This window comes from Oncorhynchus nerka, linkage group LG6 (assembly GCF_034236695.1).
Source record: "Oncorhynchus nerka isolate Pitt River linkage group LG6, Oner_Uvic_2.0, whole genome shotgun sequence".
In the NCBI taxonomy this organism is placed as follows: Eukaryota; Metazoa; Chordata; class Actinopteri; order Salmoniformes; family Salmonidae; genus Oncorhynchus; species Oncorhynchus nerka.
In genome coordinates this window covers 48,565,860-48,593,359 of record NC_088401.1, presented here as the reverse complement: position 1 = coordinate 48,593,359, position 27,500 = coordinate 48,565,860, and the positions used below count along the sequence as shown (strand labels likewise).

The following is a 27,500-nucleotide window of genomic DNA, read 5'->3' as shown; positions in this document are numbered from 1 at the left end:
GGAGTTTTATACTGTCAGACCCCATTTGACACACAGCCACTCCATAACCAACTCTTCCAAATGTCCTTTTTGGATTACCACAAACAACATCAATGTTGTTGACACCACTAAAGCTAAGCTCTGTTAGTAGAGTTGATATACAGTACGGTCATATATTGGCCATTTTAGAAGCTGCTTTGATCCAAAGCCACTTACGATTTCACATTCTGTTCATGTGGCCGTTGTGGAATTCAATCCCACTACTTTGATGTTGTAAGCACCATGTTCATGCCATGCTCCAACCATCTCAGCCAATTAGAGAAGCAGAGTTAGAGCTAGAGGTCCATGACTTTGTGTTTTCCCTCCCCAATCGTGACAATGTTAAACCCATTGTTTATGCTCCCGGGGCATTCCTCTGAGCTACAGTTCACACCTCCTCTCTGTGATGGAGAGAGAGAGAGAGACAGAGAGAGAGAAGAGAAAGAACTAACACGGCGGCCCGGATCAGATCTCCCTCCCAAACACACCACTCATTCTCACCTCTCCATCCAGTCTGTTTAGACTTATTCTTCCTTTAGTTACGGACTCAGCACCTTCCTGTAGAAACCCAGTCACTCCGCAGATCACGGGCCAGTTAGTGACTTTGAGACTTATTGGTACCCTATGGCACCCTATTACCTATATAGTGCACTACTTTTGACCAGGGATATGGTCAAAAGTAGTGCACTCTTCTGGAAATAGGGTGCCATTTGGGATACAGCCTTATTCCCACTTTAGTTACAGACGTCAGAGCTTCCTCCTGTCTCTCCCTATGGAAGCCCAGTCCCTAAACTCTTGATACCAACCTTAGGACCTCTTGGTGTGTCGTGTAACAACATACCACTCGTTTTTACCTCTCACTATCCCGTACCGTGTTTAGAGAAAGGATATGTCCCAAATGGCACTCTACCCCCTTACATAGTGCACTACTTTTGACTGGAGACCTACAGGGAATAGGGGTCCTTTTGTGACTCTCCCATGTTTATCCTTATTGGAACACATTAGATTTGGGACTCCCCGGGTCCTTGATCTGAGGTGTGGATTAGTCAAACAGTCACAGAGCGTTGAGTGATAACCAGAACCATCAGGACTAGGGGGTTTATGGGTAAGAAGCCACACATTAAGAAGCTCCCCTCTCCTTTCCCCCTCCATCCCTCACTTACCTCCATCCCTCCATCCCCACATTCATCTGGAAGCTGTTAGTTTAAGGGTGATAAACACCCCTCGCCCCGAACTAAGAGCACCCCACTCATCCCACTCTCATCCCCCTCTCTTCCCCCTCTCCATCTCCCCCCCTCATCCCCTCCATCCCCCTCTGTCCATTATCCTGAGAGGGTTAGGTAGACATAAGTTAAAATAGAGTTATAAATCAGTAGGATGGCTAGCATCACAATGTGCACTCAGACATATACTGTAAAATGGTGATCCTGTAATCAACCCCTCGTGTCTCACTTTGACATTTTAATCATTTAGCAGACACTCTAATCAAGAGCAACTTACAATACTGAGTGGATATGTTTTCATACGTTTTTTCCTGCACTGGTCCCCCTTGGGAATTGAACCCACAACCCTGGCATTGCAAATGCCATGTGCTACCAACTGATCCACACGGGACCGCTTAGCTAGATTTAGATGCACTAATTGTATGTCGCTCTGGGTAAGCGTGTCTACTAAATGAGTCAGATGTAAACACAAGATGTAACACAAGATAACCTTGGAAGGGCTAGACTGGTTACAAGGGTGTGTCTCTTAGTATGTGTGCGAGAGACTGTCCGGTTGTTCAAATGCATACATGTTATTCCAACAGTGTTAGCACCTGGCAAGGTGACCTCGCTGAGGTGTGTTGTGGCTCGATTAGTCTATCACACACTCTATGTAGCTTGCTGACAGTGTGTGTGTGTGTGTGTGTGTGTGTGTGTGTGTGTGTGTGTGTGTGTGTGTGTGTGTGTGTGTGTGTGTGTGTGTGTGTGTGTGTGTGTGTGTGTGTGTGTGTGTGTGTGTGTGTGTGTGTGTGTGTGTGAAATTCAATCACTCAATGACAGTGGCAATAAACACTGAAGTCATTTTTTTACCCCAAAACAAGGAAAGTGAGACGGTGTTTGCTGAGCATGTGCGTGTGCCTGTTAGAATTTAAACAGGTATGTTTGTGTATGAGTTAGAATGTTCATGCCTACAGTATGTGTCCATGTGTACCGCATGTGTGGGTGCACGTGTGAGAGCGTGGAGTCGTGTCAACTCCTCTTAAAATGCTTGACCCTGAGAAATACACACTGGGATACATGTGTTGATGTTTTTGGGAGAGGCTTGGTTTTATGCAGTGTTCAGACTCTCACAGGGTGGTACGTCCATTAGAGGGGCCACGGCTATGGACAGAGGAGAAGAGGGAAGGAGAGAGCGAGAGATAGAGGTGCAAGAGGATAGAAAGAAGGAAGAGTGAGGGAGAGCAGGAAGGATGGGGTTGGAGGGAGAGGTGAAGGGAGAAAAGCAGAGGGGGGTAGTGTTTTTATGTGTATGTTGTAATGTGTATGTTCAGAGTCAGACCCTAACCCCCCAAATGGCATCCTATTCCTAATGTAGTGCACTACTTCAATAGGGCTCTGGTCAAAAGTAATGCACTATGAAGGGAATGGTCAGCTAGGGTGGGTCAGACCTGTGTAAATACCATGGATTAGCTCCCTCAGTCAGTGTGGATCAGACCATTTCACACACACAGAGAGAGAGAGAGAGAGAGAGAGAGAGAGAGAGAGAGAGAGAGAGAGAGAGGTCCTCCAGCGCAGCTAGAGTGTGAATCATCACTGTCTGAATCACAACTGTTTCCTCTTTTTGTATTTTGTGTTTACATCATGTGTCCTCCCTCTTTAGATACAGCAGAGATGGAGAGAGAGAGCGAGATAGTGATCCTCTGTAGTGGTCCTTCATAGCTCAGTTGGTAGAGCATGGCCCTTGTAACACCGGGGTAATGTTCCCTGGACCACCCATACATAAAATGTATGCACGTGTGACTGTAAGTCACTTTGGATAAAAGTGTCTACTAAATGGCATATGGGAGAGAGAACTGTCAGCTGTTTCGTCCATAGAGAAGACAAACAGACTGAACTCTGGGTCACCTCGCATTAGCCCTCTTTAAACTTTTGCCTTGACAAACCCTGTTATGAAGACAAATATTTATATGAAGACAGATATTGTTACGATTTTCATCAATTGCTCACCCGATTTTGCTAATGATTTTGACAAAGGGCCTTTTCGCAATGATCTAAGATGGGTTTTGACCCTGCTGAGAAAAACAGCATAAACCAGCATACATTTCAATCTGGTCTATGCTAGCCCATGCTGGTCTATGCAGGTCAGTCCTGGTCGGATGCTGGTCAAGCTGGTCTGACCAGCATGGTCTGCTGGTCAAGCTGGTCTGACCAGCATGGTCTGCTGGTCAAGCTGGTCTGACCAGCATGGTCTAGCTGATTATGCTGGCTAACCAGCATGGTCTAGCTGGTCTAGCTGGTCTGACCAGCATGGTCTGCTGGTCAAGCTGGTCTGACCAGCATGGTCTGCTGGTCAAACTGGTCCGACCAGCATAGTCTAGCTGGTTATGCTGGCAGACCAGCCTTCATTATGTTTTCGCTGGTGACCAGCATTTGCTGTGTTTTCGCTGCTGACCAACCTTCATTGTGTTTTGTACACTGGTGACCAGCACAAGTTAAAGTGAAACCAGCATCAAGTCCAATTATGCTGGCTTGCAAAGTGATGTTTAATTCCTATTGAAGTCCAGACAGAGTGTATTCTCAAAATCTGCATTCAGAATGACTGCCAGGGATAGAAGGATGAATGAATGAGACTACCTAAACTATACATTTACACTATTGTATTCATTTCAACTTTCATGCTACACAAAGATAAATTCCAGACATTTTTCTAAACTAATCCAATCTCTTAGTTGGACTTATTACACCCATTACTGAAATGGTTGTTCCAGTTTAGAGGGTTTAGGCTGGTCACCAGCGAAAACACTAACGAAGGGTTGTCACCAGCGAAATCACAATGAAGGCTGGTCACCAGCGAAATCACAATGAAGGCTGGTCACCAGTGAAATCACAATGAAGGCTGGTCACCAATGAAAACACAGCAAAGGCTGGTCACCAGCGAAAACACAATGAAGGCTGGTCACCAGCGAAAACACAATGAAGGCTGGTCACCAGTGAAAACACAATGAAGGCTGGTCACCAGCGAAAACACAATGAAGGCTGGTCACCAGTGAAAACACAATGAAGGCTGGTCACCAGTGAAAACACAATGAAGGCTGGTCACCAGTGAAATCACAATGAAGGCTGGTCACCAGCGAAAACACAATGAAGGCTGGTCACCAGCGAAAACACAATGAAGGCTGGTCACCAGCGAAAACACAATGAAGGCTGGTCACCAGCGAAAACACAATGAAGGCTGGTCACCAGCGAAAACACAATGAAGGCTGGTCACCAGCGAAAACACAATGAAGGCTGGTCACCAGCGAAAACACAATGAAGGCTGGTCACCAGCGAAAACACAATGAAGGCTGGTCACCAGCGAAAACACAATGAAGGCTGGTCACCAGCGAAAACACAATGAAGGCTGGTCACCAGTGAAAACACAATGAAGGCTGGTCACCAGTGAAAACACAATGAAGGCTGGTCACCAGTGAAATCACAATGAAGGCTGGTCATCAGAGAAATCACAATGAAGGCTGGTCACCAGCGAAAACACAATGAAGGCTGGTCACCAGCGAAAACACAATGAAGGCTGGTCACCAGCGAAAACACAATGAAGGCTGGTCACCAGCGAAAACACAATGAAGGCTGGTCACCAGCGAAAACACAATGAAGGCTGGTCACCAGCGAAAACACAATGAAGGCTGGTCACCAGTGAAAACACAATGAAGGCTGGTCACCAGCGAAAACACAATGAAGGCTGGTCACCAGCCTATGCTGTTCTATGCTGTTTTTTTCAGGAAGAAAGTTCCTGTAAAAACAAAAATAGATCCTAATATTGTACCAGAATACATTGTTTGGGTTCTAGTTACCAGTTTTGGAATTCATCGGTTGTGCATTCATCTAATTTCAACATTTTCAGTTATCTTTTGGTAATCTTAGTCTCTGGTGAAATTCTCTCTCTCCTCAGGCCAACTCTCATGCTCTGAATTATATGCAAATTAGAGGCAAAACTCCAGTGTGTGTGTGTGTGTGTGTGCCAGTCATTCCCAGCCAAGCCTAGATTAAACCATCTCAGCGGACCCACTGAAAGTCGATCGGCGGCAAAACTATCAGTAATGTTGGGATAACATTCTAAAGAAGGAATTGTATTAAGAGGGAATGTGGTGAAAGTCTGCCTGCAGCAAGTGTGGAAGGACCGTTGACCCAATACCCCTCCTCACTTCCCACATCCTTTCCCATTTCATTTGGATTATCCCTCGTTTGAAGGGCTGATATTTGCATCAGTGGAGAGATGGACGGACACACACACACACACACACACACACACACACACACACACACACACACACACACACACAGGCACATTGACACTCTTCTGGCTCCAATAGACACACACACAGCATCCTGTGGCTCAGTGTAAAGAGTATCATATCCCAGTGTTTTCATTTTGTCCTTTATTACGACCAGTTGTTGGGTTTAACAAAGAGAGAGAGGGGGCTGAGAGAGAGGGGGCTGAGAGAGAGAGGGCTGAGAGAGAGAGGCATGGCTTACGGTGGAACAGCTTTGCCCTCTCTGTTTGAGAGAATTGTTACAGTAGCTAAATCAAGACGAGTCACGGCTATGTGCGTGTGTGTGTGTGTGTGTGTGTGTGTGTGTGTGTGTGTGTGTGTGTGTGTGTGTGTGTGTGTGTGTGTGTGTGTGTGTGTGTGTGTGTGTGTGTGTGTGTGTGTGTGTGTGTGAGAGGGATTGGGTGGCTTGCGGAGTCAAGGCTGATGGTAGCCAGGATGTTGAGATGCAGTTGGTAACACCGGAGCGGCCGCGCTGCATGTTTTAACAATCACACAGAGAGAGAGACACACACACACTCTGCTTGTCTGTTTCCTATAGCCGCGGCTTGACTTAGCTACTGCGACATCAGTATAAGCATTGATGGAGAAATTGTTTCCAACCCCAGGCCCCAGTCAAGCTCTTGTCAGTGAGCTAGTTGTAGATGTCTGCTTTTATAAAATGAGTTGTGTGTGTGTGTGTGTGTGTGTGTGTGTGTGTGTGTGTGTGTGTGTGTGTGTGTGTGTGTGTGTGTGTGTTTGTTGTGTGTGCCTGTGCCTCTTGGAGTGGGAGTTTCAGTAGTGGGTTTTGTCTCCACGCTGACTTCACCTCTCTGAGGCTAACGGTGGGTTTAGGCGGATAGTCTGTGTATGTGTGTGACTGCAAGCCAGGCCATGGTGTGAGGTTTAGGGGGTTGTGGGCTGTGTGGGCTGTGTTCTATATGTGTTTCCTCAGACACATGGCTAGCTCTAGCTGGCTCCCAGTCAAACCCAGGCTGCGTGCTTTTCACCACCAACCAGGGGAAACAGTTCACTTTCTTTCCTGCATGCAAGAGTGGGTCTCTTGGAATCTGATAAATGGGTTGTGTTTTGGCCCCTGGAGGCCTATCTGTTAGAGCGCCGGACCACTTCATGCCTACTAGGGCATTCAATCCTCTCACGCAAGGAAAGATCGATCCCCCTTTCTCCTCGTTCCTCTCTACTTCCATCCTGTCTTTTCTCTCCCTCTTCCTTCTCCTCATCTCTCTCACCCCCGTCACGCTCTCTTTGTACTTTTTCTTGTACCCCCCCCTTGCTCCTCTCTCTCATCTCTCCTCTCTTCTTTCTTCCTCTCTCTTCTCCCCTCTCTTCCTCTATCCTCTCCCTGAGAGCTGTGTATATTCGCTGACAGGAGAGATCGGATACCTCCCACTTTGGTTTCTATAGACCTGGAGAGCATTCAGCAGGACACAGCGTTTCTTACCGTTAAATAGAAATAGGCTATGGAGCACAAACACGCCTCTCTGACTATGGAATCATGTTGGTTTTATTCATGGCTTTTCTATCTGGTGCAAACTCTGTTACGTAATTTGAGGAGAGGATGGCGGTCAACAGAGGCAGGTCAGAGTTCGAAGGGTATCATTGAAGTGTTTATAAACAACATGATTTCAGTATGCTCTCTTCTGGCTTACACTACTTGTATTGACCTTTGTTAAGTGGCTTGGTTATTTCTGATCTCAGATCTCGGAGCCTGTTTTGTCTTTGGGTCGTGACCAATTTTCCCTCTAACTTTGTTTTCGGCACTGAGAAAATGTCAGGTTTGCTGAGTGAAAAGTTCTGTGCAACTTCCAGCGGACGTTTACTGTGAACACTGAGGCTGTACCAGCCTTAAGTTCGTTTTAACAGTGGCCAAGTAAGCTACTGTGGCTATTTGATCATCATTTAGGCCTACCAGAGTGGCCTACAATCAAAAACAAGAGAAAATGCATCCCATACAATTTTAACATTGTTCTACCATTGTTCTACCATTCAGCCTACATACAGTAGCAGTCAATGTGTGGTGTTCAATGTTGGTCTACATTCAGTGAGAAAACACGAAAAAAGGTGACTAAAATGTTGTGTTGTTTGATGCAAGAAACCATTTTACAAAATAAAATGCATTACTATTCCCATATCATTATTACAAACAAAAATACAAACTATCCTACCCTCTGCCTATTGGCTAATTAGCTTATTCAAGCTTGTCTCAAAATGCAATACTGCCCCATTAAGACAAAAAAAAAGCTTGTTAACTGACTCGCTTTTCAAATATGTCTAGAAATGTGCACATTTTGTGCTCTTGTAGGAAGCAATCACTCCCCTATCGCTGACTACAAATGATATATAACTGGGCTAATAAATCACTAAATAGCAAAGGATTTGAAACATTTTTGCAAACGGGGCTACATGCATCTCTTGCTTTGATCTCAAAACAAGCGAATCTACTCACGACCATAGCTTTAAACACAGTCCAGTTCAACGTAGATAGCACAGATCCATAAATGGCAATGGTCTTTACATATAGGCCTACGGGAGCTCTGATTGGCTGTGTACGGGCTGAGTTGTACGGGCTGAGTTGTGCTCAGTAGCATCCTACTCCTATTCCGATGCGTTCTGCCTACAATAAAATTGCTTGCATAGTTTGTTTTGTTTCGGTATGTTGCATTGAAAATGGCTAATATTGTGTTGATTCGATCACAGTTGCCAAAGTAAAGGGACGCGTTGATAGTGTTAACTAACAGGGAAAACTCTAGAAAGTTGATTGAAGTTCTGTCTCGTGCTTCTCTCTGTGGCTTGATATTTCTTCTGCGCTCTGTGTTGCAGTCCAGGGGGAGCTGCACGGCAGTCTCGGGATACTGCACGCACAGCTTGCAGCTTAGAGGGAACATTGGTCGTGACATAAACCTTTAAACACCATCCAGGATCTGATAACCTTTGACCTCTAGGAGTAGATCACTGATGGGCAATATCCTAATACTTGACACGGCTTCCTCTTATTGTCTCCTTCCCTTGGATGCAACCGATAGGTGAAAGGTCTGGATAGATTTTCACCTTTGTGCCCTTGACCTGTCAAGTCCTTCAGATCAGCCAAAGGAGGGAAGGAAAGGAAGCTATTTAAAAGTATAAGGAAATGACCATGGAGACAGAGATCAGCTTACCAAACATGTAACACATGGTGGGGGTTTGTCCCTTGATAGCATGTCTACTGAGCACATGCACACACACACACACACACACACACACACACACACACTCCTCATATGACACCTCCTGGTCCTGGTATGTCACAGATTTCATAGATCTTGCCGGTGACGCAGGAAGTTAAGGCCGAAACTTGACCCCCCCCTCCCCCTCCCCCCACCTGCACGTGTGTGTGCGAGTGAGTGTGTGCACGTGCGTGCGTGTGTGGTGTGTGTGATTGATGTCTCTATGTCATTGCCACAGATGACAAATGAAGGTGCCAGACATTGGCACTGTGCGTGTCTATGTGTGTGTGTGTTGGCGTAACTGTGTATGTACAGGTACGTGTTTAAAGCTCTGCTTGAGCCCTGGTTACACAGACAGACACACACACATACAAACACACACACTCCTGTTTATACCATTAATTCCTCTAGTCAATCCTGGCCCTCCATCAGCCTGTCATCACCGCGGCGGTTACCTCTCAGCTATACTGCACATGACAAATCACACGCTCCGGTTACAGTCCCCTCTACCTCCAGCCCTGGCCACCTCCCTGTCCGTCGGCATGAGACTTTCATGTCCAATAGAAATAGAGGTACTGCAGGGGGCTCCTAGTGACCAACAGCCCATAATATCAATACTGGATTACTGCTTACTGAACACAGTCAGTGGTCGGGATAAGCTTAGAAGCTTGAGAGACTCTGTACCCCTGAACCCCCCCACTTTCCCCCATCCAGTGTGTCCCCTATTGCACCCTACCACCCCAGGAATCTTCTCTGGCCCCCTTGTATTGAGTCGTCAGTCTTTGCCAGGGCAGGTTCACTGTGGTGTTTATGGCTGGGGGAGCTGGAGGAGCGGAGCAGGGGAAGTGGAGAGTACTGGGGGGCTATTAATACCTAGGACACTGGGGACTGGAGGAGTGGAAGGGGGAGGGAGGGTAGGGGGGTGAAGAGAGACAGGGGCAGGCAGGGGTGTGAGAATGAAGGAGGGGGGAGAAAGACAGGGGCACACAGGAGGGAGTCAATGATGCCTGTGTCCAAAAAAAAGAGGGAGAGGAGGAGATCAGAGATCAAATGTGATGGTCGAGAGAATAGGACTGTTCCGGAGAATACTGCCGAGGTACAGGAGTGACAGACTGCAAGCAGAGAATGGATGAGCGACTAAAACGTTGGAAAGTGGGTGGAGACAGAGGAGGAGGAGGAAGAGGAGGAGAAGGATGAGGGTAGTTCTCTTTTTAAAAGTGGGCTTCACTGTAAGGAAGTGGTTAGGCCGCAACAATAACTCCTATAATGGCCTATGGGAAAAGCATGTCTGCAGCCAGAGCTGATTAGCATCAGAACACAAAGCTAGGCTACTCTAACCCAGGCCCAAAGCCAGTATGGATCCCATTTACCTGCACAGCCAGGGGCAAGCTCTGAAGGTGGATGGGAGGGGAAGCAAGGGAGTCAATAGCGAGGGAGGCAAAGGGAGAGTAAATCAAATCAAATCCAAGTTTATTAGTCACGTGCGCTGAATACAACAGAACTTACAGGCTCTAACCAATAGTGCAAAAAAAGGTGTTAGGTGAACAATAGGTAAGTAAAGAAATAAAAACAACAGTAAAAAGACAGGCTATATACAGTAGCGAGGCTATAAAAGTAGCGAGGCTACATACAGACACCGGTTAGTCAGGCTGATTGAGGTAGTATGTACATATAGATATGGTTAAAGTGACTATGCATATATGATGAACAGAGAGTAGCAGTAGAGTAAAATAAGGGTTGGCGGGTGGTGGGTGGCAGGACACAATGCAGATAGTCCAGTTAGCCAATGTGCGGGAGCACTGGGTGGTCAGTCCAATTGAGGTAGTATGCACATGAATGTATAGTTAAAGTGACTGCATATAGCAGAGCAGAGCAAGAGGGGATGCGGGATAAAAATCGACTTTTGGAGTGATGTATTATGGTGCTATGTGCATTTGCGTTCTATGATCTTAAACACTACGGGAGACTTGAGATTCACACGGTGCACTACGACTTTATTTTAGCGTGTTCGGCAGCACTAGGTTTCTTTTTGTGTTTACATATTTCTCTCTGGGCACAGCATCCTGGCATGGTCAAAGATCCTGCTCTGACCTGCTGTAGCTCCTGGTGTTCTAACTGCTCTGGCTGCCTGAACCGCTCCTTGCAGCTTCCTTTTTTTAACTGCATCTCCACAGTCAACATGAGTAAAGCCAACAGTATCAGGGCGGCCTTTTTACTGTCAGGTCAGGGGAAGGTGACGATTGGCACCAAGCCAGTGGAGGAGAGGCGTTGTGTTTGGCTCGGCCGGTCAGAGAGAGGGGATGGGATGACTGTGACGGAGCGGGACGACTGTGTCGTCCATGGGAAGGCCTACTATGTGGATCGCTGACACACGCGCACATGCGCACACACACACACACACACACCTGCTCCGCTCAGGTGAATCCATCCAGATTTTCTACAGTAGAACATTCCACCTGTGGCGCCGTGTGTTTGGACATCTGGAGCAGTTTACACACTGTAACCATGCCAACACATATACTACGCCCCCAATGAACACACTCCTCTGCCAACACACACACACACACACATCCAACAGTTTTATCTCATCTGTAGCTTACAACCCCCAGGTACCCCTTTAGCCCCAGCTCTAAACTTACAACTTCTTCTCTGACTTTTCAGTCGATGAGTTTGAGCTTGAACACTCTGTGTTTATGTTTCCTTCAGGTCCTCCTGGAAAGCGTGGAAGGATGGGAAGAAGAGGTGATCCGGGTAAGTGTCACATCTCTCTCTTAAGCTGTATTTTTGTGCTGTCGTCATCGCCACCTTCTCCTCTTTCTTCTCTACATTCCATCTCTCCTCTTTCCCCACATCTTTCTTCCTCTTCCCATCTCCTAATTCCCCGTCTTTCCCCTCCCTCTGCTCCATCCCCATCTCTCCAACCGCTCTTTCTCTCTCTCTCTCTCTCGCTCTCTCTCTCTCTCTCTCTCTCTCTCTCTCTCTCTCTCGCTCTCTCTCTCTCTCTCTCTCTCTCTCTCTCTCTCTCTCTCGCTCTCTCTCTCTCTCTCTCTCGCTCTCTCTCGCTCTCTCTCTCTCGCTCTCTCTCGCTCTCTCTCTCTCTCTCTCTCTCTCTCTCTCGCTCTCTCTCTCTCTCTCTCTCTCTCTCTCTCTCTCTCTCTCTCTCTCTCTCTCTCTCTCTCTCTCTCTCTCTCTCTCTCTCTCTCTCTCTCTCTCTCTCTCTCTCTCTCTCTCTCTCTCTCTCTCTCTCTCTCTCTCTCTCGCTCTCTCTCTCTCTCTCTCTCTCTCTCTCTCTCTCTCTCTCTCTCTCTCTCTCTCTCTCGCTCTCTCTCTCTCTCTCTCTCTCTCTCTCTCTCTCTCTCTCTCTCTCTCTCTCTCTCTCTCTCTCTCTCTCTCTCTCTCTCTCTCTCTCTCTCTCTCTCTCTCTCTCTCTCTCTCTCTCTCTCGCTCTCTCGCTCTCTCATGGACATGCAGGATGTGGGTAGTGTGCTTGGACAGTCTGTGAACCGTGACTCAAAACACTATGTGATAGAATAGAGCAGGCCTTTCTTCCTGTCCCTCCGTATCCACTCCAGCCTATCACTAACGTTGGCCACGTGGTCGCATTAACGTGTGTTAGTGGTGCAGCCTGAGCAGTAGCAGCTGCTCCAGTAGTAAGACGAGGTTTAGTGACATTGGCAACGTCACTGTCCTCCCTTCCTCCTTCAGTGTGTTATGGTTTCTCTTATGCCGCAAAACACTTATTGGGAACATGAACAAAGCACAGACCTGAAATCGGTGCATTGTCACCCTTGTTGTACCAAACAGTTTTGTGTAGAAATCCTCAATAAGTCTCTCTCACTCTTTGACTGGGGTCATCCAACAAATATAGCTTCTTTAAAAAAAAACTTTGACTCATTGTCAGATTAAAGAGAAGTGTTTTTGAGTCTGCTTAGTCTAGCCTGTCTGTAGTGTAAGAACACTAGAAGGTATTATCACCGACTGTGGTGTGCCTGTGTGTCTGAGAGGGAAAAAACCTCTTTGAGTCGTGGTTGCGGTCAAGACGGAGTCACGGTCCCCACGATCGCGGATGAGGACCATGTTGACTCACTCATGGATCACTGACGACTGTTACGAGAAATCGAGGCTCTTACCGTCAAGGAGACACGCCCAGATCTTTTGGTGAGATATTGTCTCGTCTAAATTTGCCGTATCAAATAGTACAAAGAAGTGGATGGTACCGCTTGCTACTATCAGATGGTAGTGAACCGTGACTCAAAACACACAGCTACATAGGTGCCTTGTGTGACTTAGTGTCGTCCGTGCCTTAAACATGCGATGATGAACGTCATGGTTCACCCAATGTCAGATTATTCACATAATTATCTAAACATAGCCAGAAAATGGTTATATAGTGTTCTGTGCGTTATAGGACATCCAAATTCACCATAAACTTCTCCAGTTCTTCCCTGTCTCATATTCCTCCATATTTCCTCCTATTTATTCTCATACCCAACCATCAGACCGTTGCTTGATCTACCCAGATTGGAGCTGAAAGCCCTCTCTGCTCTGTTCACAGTCCATCAGGCCATTATCAGGACAGCTAAATGGCCATGTTTTGCATCAGGGCCCTAAGTCGTTCCAGCCGCGTGGCGTTCTCAGGATGGAGTTCAAAGACGGACCGATGGAGCGTTTTGTATTCATGTGGAGATGCTAGTTCTTGTTGTCCCAGGACTGGGGAAATGTGTGGTTCTGTTTAGATCTGCCTCTGCCTGGAAAATGGTTTTTGTTTCATGTCCATAAGGACGCAGCCTGGTTAGGTTGTTGTGTTGCCCCGGCTCTGGCTGGTTATTACACCATGCTCTGTTTGTGTGACGAAAAATGTTCATCTATTTGAAAAACAAAGGGGAAGTTAAATACACACACAGTTCAGAGTAAAAATGAGAGACAATGAGATCATGGGAGTCGTTCACACAGGCCCGCACACACGCGCGCACACACAAATGCAAACAAACAGATAAACACACACACACTCAAGCACACACACACACACACACACACATACACACACAAACAGTGCCAGTAAAGGGAGGACCACCTGCCTCAGTGTTTCCCCTATATTCATTTAGCAGTGGTGGCCCACTGCTAAATTGTTGCCACCTCTGCAAAAAATATGATGTAATTATCTGGCTGGTGTGTTTGTTTACGTAGCTGTCTGGGCCAGTAGGTCCTTGTCCTAGTGTCTAGACGCCCATAAACCTCATTGACTTTCATGCCTCATAAACCACAACACCTTTTTCCTCTCACGTTTGTTCCCTACCTCTTTTCTTATGTCCCTTCACTCCCTTCACTACTCTCCCTCTCTCTTTCTCCCACCCCTCTCTCCCTCTCCTCTCCTCTCTCCTCTGTGCCATCCACCACTCTCCCAGCTAGCACATAATGTTCTGAGAACCATGTGTTTTTTAGAGCTTGGTGAGAGCGTGGTTGTACTATAATTATTTTGCATACAACCTTCCCACAATGTTCTGGGAATGGTGCAGGATACCCAGCTAGCACATAACGTTCTGAGAAACTTAGGTGGGAATTTCAGGACTTCAGCATAACATTTCCTACAGGTTTCCTCATGGTTCACTTTAAAGTAAGCTTCTCAAATTCTTCAGAGAACTTTAAGAAACAACGTTCTTCTGTGGGAATTTCAGTACTTCTACAGATTTCTATATAAAGTCATGTTCTCAGAACATTAAGAACACTTTCCTTAAAAAACACAAGAAATCATTAGTAAAGTTCAAACAATGTTCTAAGAATGTAATTTAAGAACATATACAGTACATTCCATTCTCAGCTTTAACATAACACTCTCTTTCCTCTATCTTGTTAAAGGGAAACCATTTTTCAATTGCATATGTATCATCTCCAGCACCACCCCAACATCAACATATAGTTTGTGAAAATGCTACGTTTCTATGTTTTGTAGTAAAAAAGGTAGCGGGAGACAAGTGTTTCCAATGACATCATTGGTGTGCACTGTGTGATTCATACCAATTTTCAGTAGGCATCGCCTACTAATTGCCGACTAGTTGGTTGATTATGTCATTGGAAACACTTACCTTTCTATATATTTTTTTACTACAAAACATAGAAACGTGCCATTTTCACATATGTTGATGTCGGGGTGGTGCTGGAGATAAATATAAGAAGTTGAAACGTTGTGACATTCTCTTTTAAATGTATTCGGGTGTGTTGGCCGTGCCCTCTAATCCTGCCCACTAAGCTTGTTTCCTTTGAAATGGGGTCTGTTTGAATAGACTGAAAAGGTTTGTAATTGGTAAAAAAAAAAAAAACAAGGCTAGCTCCATCCTGGTGGCGTGGTGGACTAATTCCATGGGTCGAGAACAAAAGATCATACGTTTGAATCTCACTGACGCCGTGACACAATTAAAAAAAGACATGTGTTTGTATTATTAATGGCCAAGCAAATACATGTCCATGTGTCCTATCTGTGCTTGGAGTTGAAAAGAGTTGACCCAGACTAAGAAAGCAGTGTTATTAAAAGCCTTATTGAAACATTTTCCCACGAAGGTTATTGAATTACCATCAATTCACCTAGAATTTGCGTTCTCAGAACGTTAATAAAACCTCCCAGGGAAACCTTTAGTGAACCATAATAAAACATTCTCAGAACCTACAAATGATTGTTTCTAGAACAGGTGGAAATACATTTTTGAAAAAGTTCCGTTTCACCGGGGTCAGGAAACGTATGACTTCGTTCCCAGAACGTCCAAGGAACCAAATGTGCTAGCTGGGCTCACACTCCACCTCTCTCCTTTCCCCTCCATTCCTTTCTCTTCCTCTTCCTCTGTTTTTCACTTCTCCGTTAGCTCAGATCACTGATTAGATTCTAAACATGATCAGTAATTAAACAGTAATTGCACAGCTACAACAGTAACAAAAAAACACATGTTATTGGTCGGTACACATATTTTGCAGATGTTATCAGGTGCAGCGAAATGCTTATGTTTTTAGCTCCAACAGTGCAGTAACACCTAACAATACAAAACAATGCACATAAAGGTGTATACAGCAGTAGGTATATAGGGTTTCTCAGTGACCTTGTGGTTAGAGTGTCTGCCCTGAGATTGGAAAGTTGGGAGTTCAAACCCCCCCCCAGCCTAGTCATACCCAATGTGTCTCTGCTTGGCACTCAGAATTAAGGAGATAGACTATGATCTCCCTATGATAGACTAGCGTCCTGTCTAGGGGGTGTACTTATATATCACGCTGCCTAATGCTATAGGAACAGTAGATAGGCTCCTGAGCCTTTCCGACTTGCACAAACCAAGGCCACTTACTTTAATACCCCACTACTCCGGAACTGTCTGTTTCCACTCAGACTCGACCCATTCTGACATCTATTACCTACTTTAATACCCCCACTACTCCTGAACTGTCTGTTTCCACTCAGACTAGACCCATTCTGATGTCTATTACTCCGTCAGTTGTTGTTGTAGTTGTATTGCTGGCATGTTTCCCTTTCAGTGTTGGGGCCCCACCCCCGAATGAAAGCGTGCCATTCGTTGTTATTACAGAGACATCAGAATGAACCTTTTCATGATTGGTTTGAATCCAAAATAAACAACATTAGTCAGAAATCAAAGGCTGTATGTTAATCTTAATAAGGCTCAACTGGTCCTCTGTGTTTCCTCTTCATCAGTTTAGTCAGGATTGTTGGTTTTAGACCAGAGTGGAGACTTCTACAACAGTTCATGCTAAGAGTTAATAGAGAGAGGGACAGAGAGAGAAGAGGAGGAGAGGGAGAGAAAGAAAGGCAGAGAGAGAGAGAGGAGAGAGGGACAGAGAGAGAAGAGGAGGAGAGGGAGAGAAAGAAAGGCAGAGAGAGAGAGAGAGAGAGAGAGACAGATGGAGTGAATGATAGAAGAGGAGAAAGAACGAGAGGGAGGGAGAGAAAGAGAAAAAAAGAGAAAGAAGAGAGGGAGAGATCGCCTATCTCTGAAAAATAACATTTCAGTACAGTCAGGAAAACAATAAAGGAACAGTCTGAGCTTTAAGAGGATATCCCAAGCCCAGACAGATTTAAACCCATTCTGATTCAAACCCCTTCTGATTCTTATCTGGGATGTGGGGCCATTAAACTCAAGCCTTCCTTTTTATATCACACTTTCTATTTCCTTTCCTTTTTTCAATGTACCACTATGTCCCTGTAAAACTCTGAATCACTTTCCAGCCTAATGCAAAACACAGCCATAACCCAGAAGTCAACTCAGTGTGTGCTAGTCTGTTTGTCATAAGGCTCTTACCACAAGCTCTATTGGCAATAACCTTAATGGGCTCTTTCTGTAAGATATGTATATCTTTAACTATATCCCCGATCTAAAATACCAAAGTACAAACATTTGTCTGTTTTAATTGCTGTACAAACCAGAAAATGTTGTAACAAAACGTTGAATGCATTATACCAGTACTAATAATTGTTTTCTCTTCTCTTTTTTCTGTTTGTTTGTTTGTTTGTGTTTGTTTGTTTATTGCAGGAGCTCCAGTAAGTACCATCCAGGATGTATCACACACGCACACACACACCCAGTGCCTGTAGATGGACCAAACGGAGGAGTGTGTGTGTGTGTGTGTGTGTGTGTGTGTGTGTGTGTGTGTGTGTGTGTGTGTGTGTGTGTGTGTGTGTCTGTGTGTGTGTGTTTTGAGTATTCCGTGGAGAGCGTTAGAGAGCAGGCCAGGGTAGTGACTGGTAAATGTTCCGGGTGTAGAAGACTGCTGCTGCCGCTTCCCGTCCCGGGTCCTGTTCCTTGGAAGAGAGAGATCTGGGATATCACACAGCTGCCACTGACTCACTGGGTCTGCATCCCAAATGGCACCTGATTCCCTATATAGGTCATTACTTTTGACCACAGCTCTGATAGGGTGCCTTTTAGGATGCAGGCTGGCGTACTGTCTCTCTGAGAGGGCAGATATAAGAGGGATAGAATCCTGTTTATATAGTCAGTAGTTTATATGAGATCCTTATAGGGGATCGCTGTGCGCTATAGTTCATTGAACCACGCTCGTATCTTGTCTCCAGACGGTGTGTTTGCATGTGTTACAGTAAGGTGTTTTGATGGTGAATGTTGTTTTGTTGGTCGTCTGCTCTAACAATTGTTATGGTGTGTGCTTTACTCTCTCTAACCTCACCAGGGCAAGACTGGGAGAGATGGATACCCGGTAAATTTAATTGACTTTTTTTAGATTCTCTTAGCCTATTTTGGGCTACTATCCCCTCCATCAAAAGTTTTTCTGTCTTCTCTTTTTTGGGTGATCCTTTTCTTCTCCCCACCCCTATCCTCTCCTTATTCCTTGCCTTGTTTACTTACTTCTAACATCAACGAGTGTGTTCTCAACAATGATTAATATAATTCCTGCTCTGTGCGTCAACTGAAAATGTCTGTAGACACACACACAGCCCAGTGGGATTAGCGTGGGCTAATTGGTTTATCACCCCAGGTCTGTTCCCAGCCCCACGTCTTGTAATGATGACATCATGGCTGCTGCCTGCTAACAGCATACAGATCAGAGCCATAGCAGCAGTGTTGCATTAGAAGACTTTTCAGTGTGACGCTCAAATAACTCACTGGTTCAGTTTGATAGATTATTTCATCAAGTGTCATCGGCCAGTCTTTGAGGGTCTGGAGTTAAATAGTTCATCTACTTCCACACAATCTCTTGTAACCTCAGACCAATAGGTATATTCGATTTCTGTTCAATAGATAACCTAGTGCGGTCGAGTGCGGAGTTGTCACGCTCTCATCTCTCTGTTAAACTGTGATCTGGTGGCCTCTAGTGGTCATATTGGAAACTCCAACTCTCTGTTCCACTCAGTATGGGCATGATTCCCTGTCTCTCTGGTCTCTGCGGTCTGATTGGTGATGGTTGGTGTTTTAGTCGCAATGAGAATCAACATAGATTACCTCTGCGTACAAATTCGTTTGTGAGTCTGTTTGTCTGTGTGTCTTTATGCTAATATGGTTCCTTTTTGTCCCCCCCTTCCCCTCCCCCTTAGTGTCAGGGGAACATGCCTCGTCCCATCTAGGGTGATAGTTGGTTGATGATCTTGAGAGTTCCAGGGCTGGCTGTCCTTATAGGATACTATTTTTGTTAGACAGCAGAGTAATTATGAGGATGAGGGACCTCTGGGCCAAAGTAGGTGTTCCGGGCTCGGTGTCTATGGCGTTCGGATCCCTGCTTTGGTCTCAGAAGAAGACGGAAACAACTCAGACAGGTTCGGCCCTCGCATACCGCCTTCTCCTTGCAGGCTTAAGCTCGTTCAAGTCCTGTTCCGCCACAGAGCCCGAACTGAAGTCTATGTCGGATGTCATGGAGGCCCAGTGGGTGCCTAACCTCCTGGAACCCCCAGCACACACACAGATCAACTACATGGTTACAGACTTGGAAGGAGGTCCACGGCCCTCCTCAACGGTGGAGCACATCTGCCGGGCCAACATACTGACCAGGGGTATGTACCCAGCTCAGCTGACCACGGTGGGCATGCAGCAGCTGTATGAGCTGGGAGAGAGGCTGAGGAAGAGGTCCATCCAGGACACAGACTTCATCAACCCACAGAGGTCTATGTGTGTTCCACTAACATTGTGAGGACAATAGAGTTTTTGCCAAGTGTCTGGTGGCTGTGGAGATGATCTGTCACATCTACAGACCCAGAACCTGCAGCTGTGTGTGGGTCCCCTCTTCCACACCTTGATGGGCAACATAAAAGACACACTACAGGGCACAACCTCAGAGCTCAACAGGAAGCTGTTCCTCTGCCCACGACACCACTCAGATCCGCTGTCTCGTGGCTCTGCGGGTTTTTGACATGCAATGGCCACCGAATGCTGCTGACATCTCCCTGGAGCTGCATCAACACAGGCACACCAAAGACACCTTTGTCAAAGTGTCCTACATTGGCAAGGACCAGTTGATTCTAGGCTGTAGAGGAGTCTACTGCACCTGGCATGAATACAAACAGGCAGGCTTTCTCTAAGGATTCACTGACATCTGAACTCCATGAGTCGCTCTGCAACCGCACAGAGGGCGTGGCCGACCTCTGAGGCTTCCACGACACCTCCTCACCTTTGAACCCCAGCGCTGCCCCCTGCACTCACTGTTACCAGCCACCGTGTTTACATCCCACCAGAGACATTCACTCTCCAGCCCTTGCCGAGCTTTAGCCAGTGTATTCGAGTATACAGTATGTTAGGATACCTCACTGTTTAAACCAGGAGTGGGCAAACCTTTTGGCTCGAGGTTCATATCAGGATTTAGATTTGTTTTTTCAAAATCTATTTGCCTGATAGAAAATAGATCCATTATAATCTTTACATAATTCCTGTCTAGTTTTAGACATTCGTGTGACCTGGAGTGTTTTTGTTAACCAAAATAATCATTCCTTCCACATTTATTTGATTAGTATTGGTCTGCGGGCCGAGTATGCTCACCCCTGGTTTTAATGCACACAGGTAAGGGTAGCTTCACTGTCAAAGTGTATAACTGGCTTTGAAACCACACCCAGGGCAATGGGAATCCTGTGTGCTACTGCTCCTACTGGTTACTGTTTAAGATAGTCCCGTGTGTCTGAGTTGGTAGCGCATGGTGCTTGCCACACCAGGGTTGTGGGTTTGATTCTCAGGGGGGTCCAGTATGAAAATGCATGCGCTCACTACTGTAAATGGCTCTGGATTAGAGTGTCTGCTATATGACTGAAATGTTACGCATGGTAACAGTGATTATTGGGAATGTTGGGATGTCCAGCCCGTATGGGGTTCCCAGATTCTCAGGGCTGCCTGGCTGCTCTCTGCTCTGCCTGGCACCGGGAAGCCTTCCTGACGGGAAATGCCTGCTACTAATTAGTCACAGGTGGGGGCAAAAATGTTTGTCTGCACATGAGAGAGTGTGTCTCTTTGTATGCTTTTGTGTCTGTCCATTTTTGCACAAGCATGTGTGCGTTGGGGTACGTGTGGTTTTATTTGTTTGGGTGTATGTCAGTGTCTGTACCGTAGTACGCTTAGTGAATATTACAGTACGCCAACGAACTCCAATCATAACATCATTCATTATGAGTGTCTGTTCTTCCAATTGGTTCACCCTTCTAACCCCAACCTGACCTCCCTTCCCCCCTTCCCCTGCTTTACAGTAACGTATTCATGGTTCACTTTAGATCTAGAAACTCGCCAGTCCAATACAGTTAGGTCTCTGAGACACTCCTGTGAGAACTCTGGTCGAGTGTGAGATTCAGTAGAATACACAGTGGATGAATCATGTGGTTCATTAGCTCAGACGGCAGGCTGGTCCATGGTCTAATGATCATGCTTCCCATAATGTTACTGGAGGTCTAGCTAGAGTCCACATGAGACATGAGCTGGTCTCTCTCTCTCTCTCTCCGTCTGTCTCCATCTGTCTCGCTGTCCCTGTCTCTCTCAATGTATCTGTATTTGTCTCTGTATCTCTCTGTCCCTGTCTCTCTCAATGTATCTGTATTTGTCTCTGTATCTCTCTATCCCTGTCTCTCTCAATGTATCTGTATTTGTCTCTGTATATCTCTATCCCTGTCTCTCTCAATGTATCTGTATTTGTCTCTGTATCTCTCTATCCCTGTCTCTCTCAATGTATCTGTATTTGTCTCTGTATCTCTCTATCCCTGTCTCTCTCAATGTATCTGTATTTGTCTCTGTATCTCTCTATCCCTGTCTCTCTCAATGTATCTGTATTTGTCTCTGTATCTCTCTATCCCTGTCTCTCTCAATGTATCTGTATTTGTCTCTGTATCTCTCTGTCCCTGTCTCTCTCAATGTATCTGTATTTGTCTCTGTATCTCTCTATCCCTGTCTCTCTCAATGTATCTGTATTTGTCTCTGTATCTCTCTATCCCTGTCTCTCTCAATGTATCTGTATTTGTCTCTGTATCTCTCTATCCCTGTCTCTCTCAATGTATCTGTATTTGTCTCTGTATCTCTCTGTCCCTGTCTCTCTCAATGTATCTGTATTTGTCTCTGTATCTCTCTGTCCCTGTCTCTCTCAATGTATCTGTATTTGTCTCTGTATCTCTCTGTCCCTGTCTCTCTCAATGTATCTGTATTTGTCTCTGTATCTCTCTCAATGTATCTGTATTTGTCTCTGTATCTCTCTGTCCCTGTCTCTCTCAATGTATCTGTATTTGTCTCTGTATCTCTCTATCCCTGTCTCTCCCTCTGGCAACCTGTTCTGGCAGGTGCATTGGGCCAATACCCGAAACGTTGCTAGATCGAGTAAAATGTACAAATCTGTCATTCTGCCCCTGAACAAGCTAGTTAACCCACTGTTCCCTGGTAGGCCGTCATTGTAAATAACAATTTGATCTTAGCTGACTTGCCTAGTCAAATGAAGGTCAAATAAATTACCATCATTTTGGTAGGTTTCAAGTTTGACACCTTTTTGAGTACTTCAGATTATCACAGGTGTCTGTAATTATCTCTGGCCTTCTGTGTGGCCTTATCACATTTGAATGAGATGAGCAATAAGATGATTTAAAAATTTAAAAAATTAGGACAAAGCTGTGAAACATTATCCAAAACTTAAACAATCAACTTAGTGAATACCATTGGTGTTTAATATGAGGGTTTCAGCATGAAATCTCCTTTATATATCTTATCACTTATTTCATTTGTCAATATATCTTTGTTGTAAATGTTTTGGTGCCAAACTGATGTCAGTTTAGAAAAAAGTCAATAGTTGAAATCAGCTCAATGTAATTGAAGAATCCATAGAATCTAACCACTTCTGGGAAAATGAGAAAACTCTTCGTGCTGTTTGTTAAGAGTTATCTATCCAAAACGCAGATGTATGGATAAACCACTTCTCCAATCTTTTTGGCTCTATAACAAAGAACAAATAGAAATCTTAGAATCAACTATTAAAGACTACCAGAACCCACTGGATTCCCCAATTACATTGGATGAAATACAGGAAAAATACAAACCCTTCAACCCAAAAAGGCCTGTGGTAATAAGGGCACAAGGCGCGACCCAGATGCAGACATGGGAGGCAGATGTTTAATAAATATCAAGACTCAAACCAATCCAAAAGGGGAGGGCAAGAGAATGGTCGTGGACAGGCAAAAGGTCAAAACCAGTTCAGGAGGTACAGAGTGGCAGGCAGGCTCGAGGTCAGGGCAGGCAGAATGGTCAGGCAGGAGCGTACCGAGTCCAGAAAACGGGCAATGGTCAAAAACCGTGAGGACTAGCAAAAGAGAATAGAAGCAGGAGTACGGGAAAACCGCTGGTTGACTTGAAAGGCATAGAAGACGAACTGGCACAGAGAGACAGGAAACACAGGGAGAAATACACCAGGGAAATAAGTGACACCTGGAGGGGGAGGAGACAATCACAAGACAGGTGAAACAGATCAGGGTGTGACATGTGGGGTTGATGGTATCCCAAATGAAATGATAAAATATACAGACCACAAATTCCAATTGGCTATACTTAAACTCTTTAATATCATCCTCAGCTCTGGCATATTCCCCAATATTTGGAACCCAGGACTGATCATCCCAATCCACAAAAGTAGAGACAAATTTGACCCCAATAACTACTGTGGGATATGCGTCAACAGCAAAATTGGCAAAATCCACTACATTATCATTAACAGCAGACTCGTACATTTCCTCAGCGAAAACAGTGTACTGAGCAAATGTCACATTGGCTTTTTACCAATTTACAGTACAACAGACCACGTATTCACCCTGCACACTCTAATTGACAAACAAACAAACACAAACAAAGGCAACGTCTTCTCATGCTTTTGACGCAATTTGGAATGATGGCCCGCTATACAAATTGATAGAAAGGTGTGTTGGTGGAAACACATATGACATTATAAAATCCATGTACACAAACAACAAGTGTGCGGTTAAAATGTATTTAAAAAACAAACACATTTCTTTCCACAGGGCCGGGGGTGAGACAGGGATGCAGCTTAAGCCCCACCCTCTTCAACATACACAGTACCAGTGAAAAGTTTGGACACACCTACTCATACACCTACTCATACTCATTTCTTTATTTTTATTTTCAACATTGTCGAATAATAGTGAAGACATCAGAACTATGAAATCACACTTATGGAACCACCCTTTGCCTTGATGACAGCTTTGCGCATTACTGGCATTATCTCAACCAGCTTCACCTGTAATGCTTTTCCAACAGTCTTGAAGGAGTTCCCACATATGCTGAGCACTTGTTAGCTGCTTCTCCTTCTCTCTGCGGTCCAACTCATCCCAAACCATCTCAGTTGGATTGAGGTCTGGTGATTGTGGAGGCCAGGTCATCTGATGCAGGACTCCATCACTACCCGTTACACAGCCTGGAGGTGTGTTGGGTCATTGTCCTGTTGAAAAATAAATTATAGTCCCACTAAGCACAAACCAGATGGGATGGCGTATCGCTGCAGAATGCTGTGGTAGCCATGCTGGTTAAGCGTGCCTTCAATTCTAAATAAATCACAGACAGTGTCACCAGCAAAGCACCCCCAAACCATCACACCTCCTCCATGCTTCACGGTGGGAACCACACATGCGACGATCATCCGTTCACTTACTCTCCGTCTCACAAAGACACGGCGGTTGGAACCAAAAATCTCAAATTTGAACTCATTAGACCAAAGGACAGATTTCCACCAGTCTAATGTCCATTGCTCATGTTTCTTGGCCCAAGCAACTCTCTTCTTCTTATTGGTGTCCTTTAGTAGGGGTTTCTTTGCAGCAATTCGACCATGAAGGCCTGATTTACAGTCTCCTCTGAGCAGTTGAATGTTGAGTTGTGTCTGATACTAGAAACTCTGTGAAGCATTTATTTGGGCTGTCATTTCTGAGGCTGGTAACTCTAATGAAATTATCCTCTGCAGCAGAGGTAACTCTGGGTCTTCCTTTTCCTGTGGCGGTCCACATGAGAGCCAGTTTCATCATAGCACTTGATGGTTTTTGCGACTGCACATGAAGAAACTTTCAATGTTCTTGACATTTTCCGGATTGACTGACCTTCATGTCTTAAAGTGATGATGAACTGTCGTTTGTCTTTGCCTACTTGAGCTATTCTTGCCAAAATATGAACTTGGTATCTTAGCAAATAGGGCTATCTTCTGTATACCACCCCTACACTGTCACATCACAACTGATTGGCTCAAACGCATTAAGAAGGAAAGAAATTCCACAAATTAACTTTTAACAAGGCACACCTGTTAATTTATATTTATTCCAGGTGACTACCTCATGAAGCTGGTTGAGAGAATGCCAAGAGTGTGTAAAGCTATCATCAAGGCTACTTTGAAGAATCTCAAATCTTTTGTGTAACACTTTTTTTGGTTGCTACATGATTCCATATGTGTTATTTAATAGTTTTGATGTCTTCACTATTATTCTACAATGTAGAAAATAGTAAAAAATAAAGAAAAACCCTGGAATGGGTAGGGGTGTCCAAACTTTTGACTTGTACTGCATATCAACGTATTAGCGAGGGCACTAGAACAGTCTGCAGCACCCGGCCTCACCCTACTAGAATCTGAAGTCAAATGTCTACTGTGTGCTGATGATCCGGTGCTTATTTTCCCATCCAAGGAGGACCTACAGCAGCACCTAGATCTTCTGCACACATTCTGTCAGACCTGGGGCCTGACAGTAAATCTCAGTAAAACTAAAATAATGGTGTTCCAAAAAAGGTCCAGTTTCCAGGACCAAAAACACAAATTCCATCTAGACACTGTTGCCCTAGAGCACACAAAAAAATTATACATACCTCAGACTAAACATCAGCGCCACAGGCAACTTCCACGAAGCTGTGAACAGTCTGGAGAGACAAGGCATGAAGGGCCTTCTATGCCATCAAAAGGAACATCAAATTCAATATACCAATTAGGGATCTGCCCCAAAAAACTTGAATCAGTTATGGAATCCATTGCCCTTTATGGTTGTGAGGTCTGAGGTCCGCTCACCAACCAATAATTCACAAAATGGGACAAAGGCCAAATTGACACTGCAACTGAGACTCTGCTAAAAATATCCTCGGTGTGCAATGTAAATAAACAAATAATGCATGCAGAGCAGAATTAGGCCGATACCCGGGAATTATCTACATATAGAAAAGAGCTGTTAAATTCTAACACCACCTAAAAGGAAGCGATTCACAAACCTTCAATAACAAAGCCATTAAAGGAATTAACCTGTTCACAAACACAAACAGACCCAGGACAGCAGCACAATTAGACCCAACCAAACCATGAGGAGGAAAGAATAGAATTACTTGACACATTGGAAAGAATTTCTAAAAAAAAACAGAGCAAACTAGAATGCTATTTGTCCCTGAACAGAGAGTACACAGTGGCAGAACACCTGACCACTGTGATTGACCAAAAATTAAGGAAATCTTTGACTATGTACAGACTCAGTGAGCATGGCCTTGCTATTGAGAAAGGCCGCTGAAGTCAGACATGGCTCTCAAGAGAATACATGCAATGTGCACACTGCCCATAAAATGAGGTGGAAACTGAGCTGCACGTCTTAACCTCCTGCTAAATGTATGACTGTAAGGGATTTCCTCCTCTTTTTCCGAAGAGGAGAGGCAAAAAGGATCGGAGGACCAATATGCGGCGTGGTAAGTGTCCATGGTTCTTTTAATACGAAATAGTACACATGAACAACTGAATACAAAAACAATTAACGTAGAATGAACGAAACCCAAAACAGTACCGTGTGGTGAAAAACACAGACACGGAAACAAACACCCACAAACACACAGTGAAACCCAGGCTACCTAAGTATGATTCTCAATCAGAGACAACTAATGACACCTGCCTCTGATTGAGAACCATACTAGGCCGAAACATAGAAATCCCCAAATCATAGAAAAACAAACATAGACTGCCCACCCCAACTCACGCCCTGACCATACTAAATAATGACAAAACAAAGGAAATAAAGGTCAGAACGTGACAATGACCATATTAGAAACACATATTTCCCTCAGATTACACTGACCACAAATCATTTGAAAACAAATCCAATATTGATAAACTCCCGAAAAAAATAACTTGCTTCAAAAAAGTGCATAAGTATTCACCCCCTTTGCTATGAAGACCCATAAAAAAGATCTGGTGCAACCAATAACCTTCCGAAGTCACATAATTAGTTAAATAAAGTCCACCTGTGTGCAATCTAAGTGTGACATGATCTCAGTATATATACACCTGTTCTGAAAGGCCCCAGAGTCTGCAACACCACTAAGCAAGGGGCACCACCAAGCAAGCGACACAATGAAGACCAAGGAGCTCTCCGAACAGGTCAGGGACAAAGTTGTGGAGAAATACAGATCAGGGTTGAGTTATAAATAATATCAGAACACCCCACGGAGCACCATTAAATCCATTATTAAAAAATTTAAAGATATGGCACCACAACAAACCTGTCAAGAGAGGGCCGCCCATTCAAAACTTACAGACCAGGCAAGTAGGGCATTAATCAGAGAGGCAACAAAGAAACCAAAGATAACCCTGAAGGAGCTGCAAAGCTCCACAGCGGAGACTGGAGTATCTGTCCATAGGACCGTTTTAATCCATACAATCCACAGAGCTGGGATACACTGAAGAGTGGCCAGAAATAAAGCCATTGCTTAAAGAAAAAAATAAGCAAACACATTTGGTGTCCAAACATATTGAAGACTGTACTCTGGTCAGATGAGACTAAAATGTAGCTT

General features: G+C 44.9%; 2 protein-coding genes and 1 pseudogene across 11 annotated transcripts in view; all 3 read left to right on the top strand.

Annotated features, from left to right (window-relative positions):
- LOC135572066 (collagen alpha-1(XXIII) chain-like) overlaps positions 1-18,817 on the top strand; it is a 153,341-nt gene extending 134,524 nt beyond the window's left edge. The window contains exons 3-5 of the mRNA XM_065019068.1: positions 11,455-11,499; positions 17,271-17,278; positions 18,788-18,817. Coding sequence (XP_064875140.1) covers positions 11,455-11,499; positions 17,271-17,278; positions 18,788-18,817 — 83 coding nt within the window. The remainder of the gene's footprint in view (positions 1-11,454; positions 11,500-17,270; positions 17,279-18,787) is intronic.
- Positions 17,909-27,500, top strand: part of LOC115130515 (collagen alpha-1(XXIII) chain-like) — a 62,228-nt gene continuing 52,636 nt past the window's right edge. For 8 of the 10 annotated variants that reach the window (XM_029661736.2, XM_029661731.2, XM_029661738.2 and 5 more), the window contains exon 1: positions 17,909-17,952. The gene's annotated coding sequence lies outside the window, so the exon portion shown is untranslated. The remainder of the gene's footprint in view (positions 17,953-27,500) is intronic. The other 2 variants (XM_029661734.2, XM_029661735.2) reach the window with 1 other exon arrangement.
- Positions 18,901-19,483, top strand: LOC135572065 (lysophosphatidic acid phosphatase type 6-like; annotated as a pseudogene).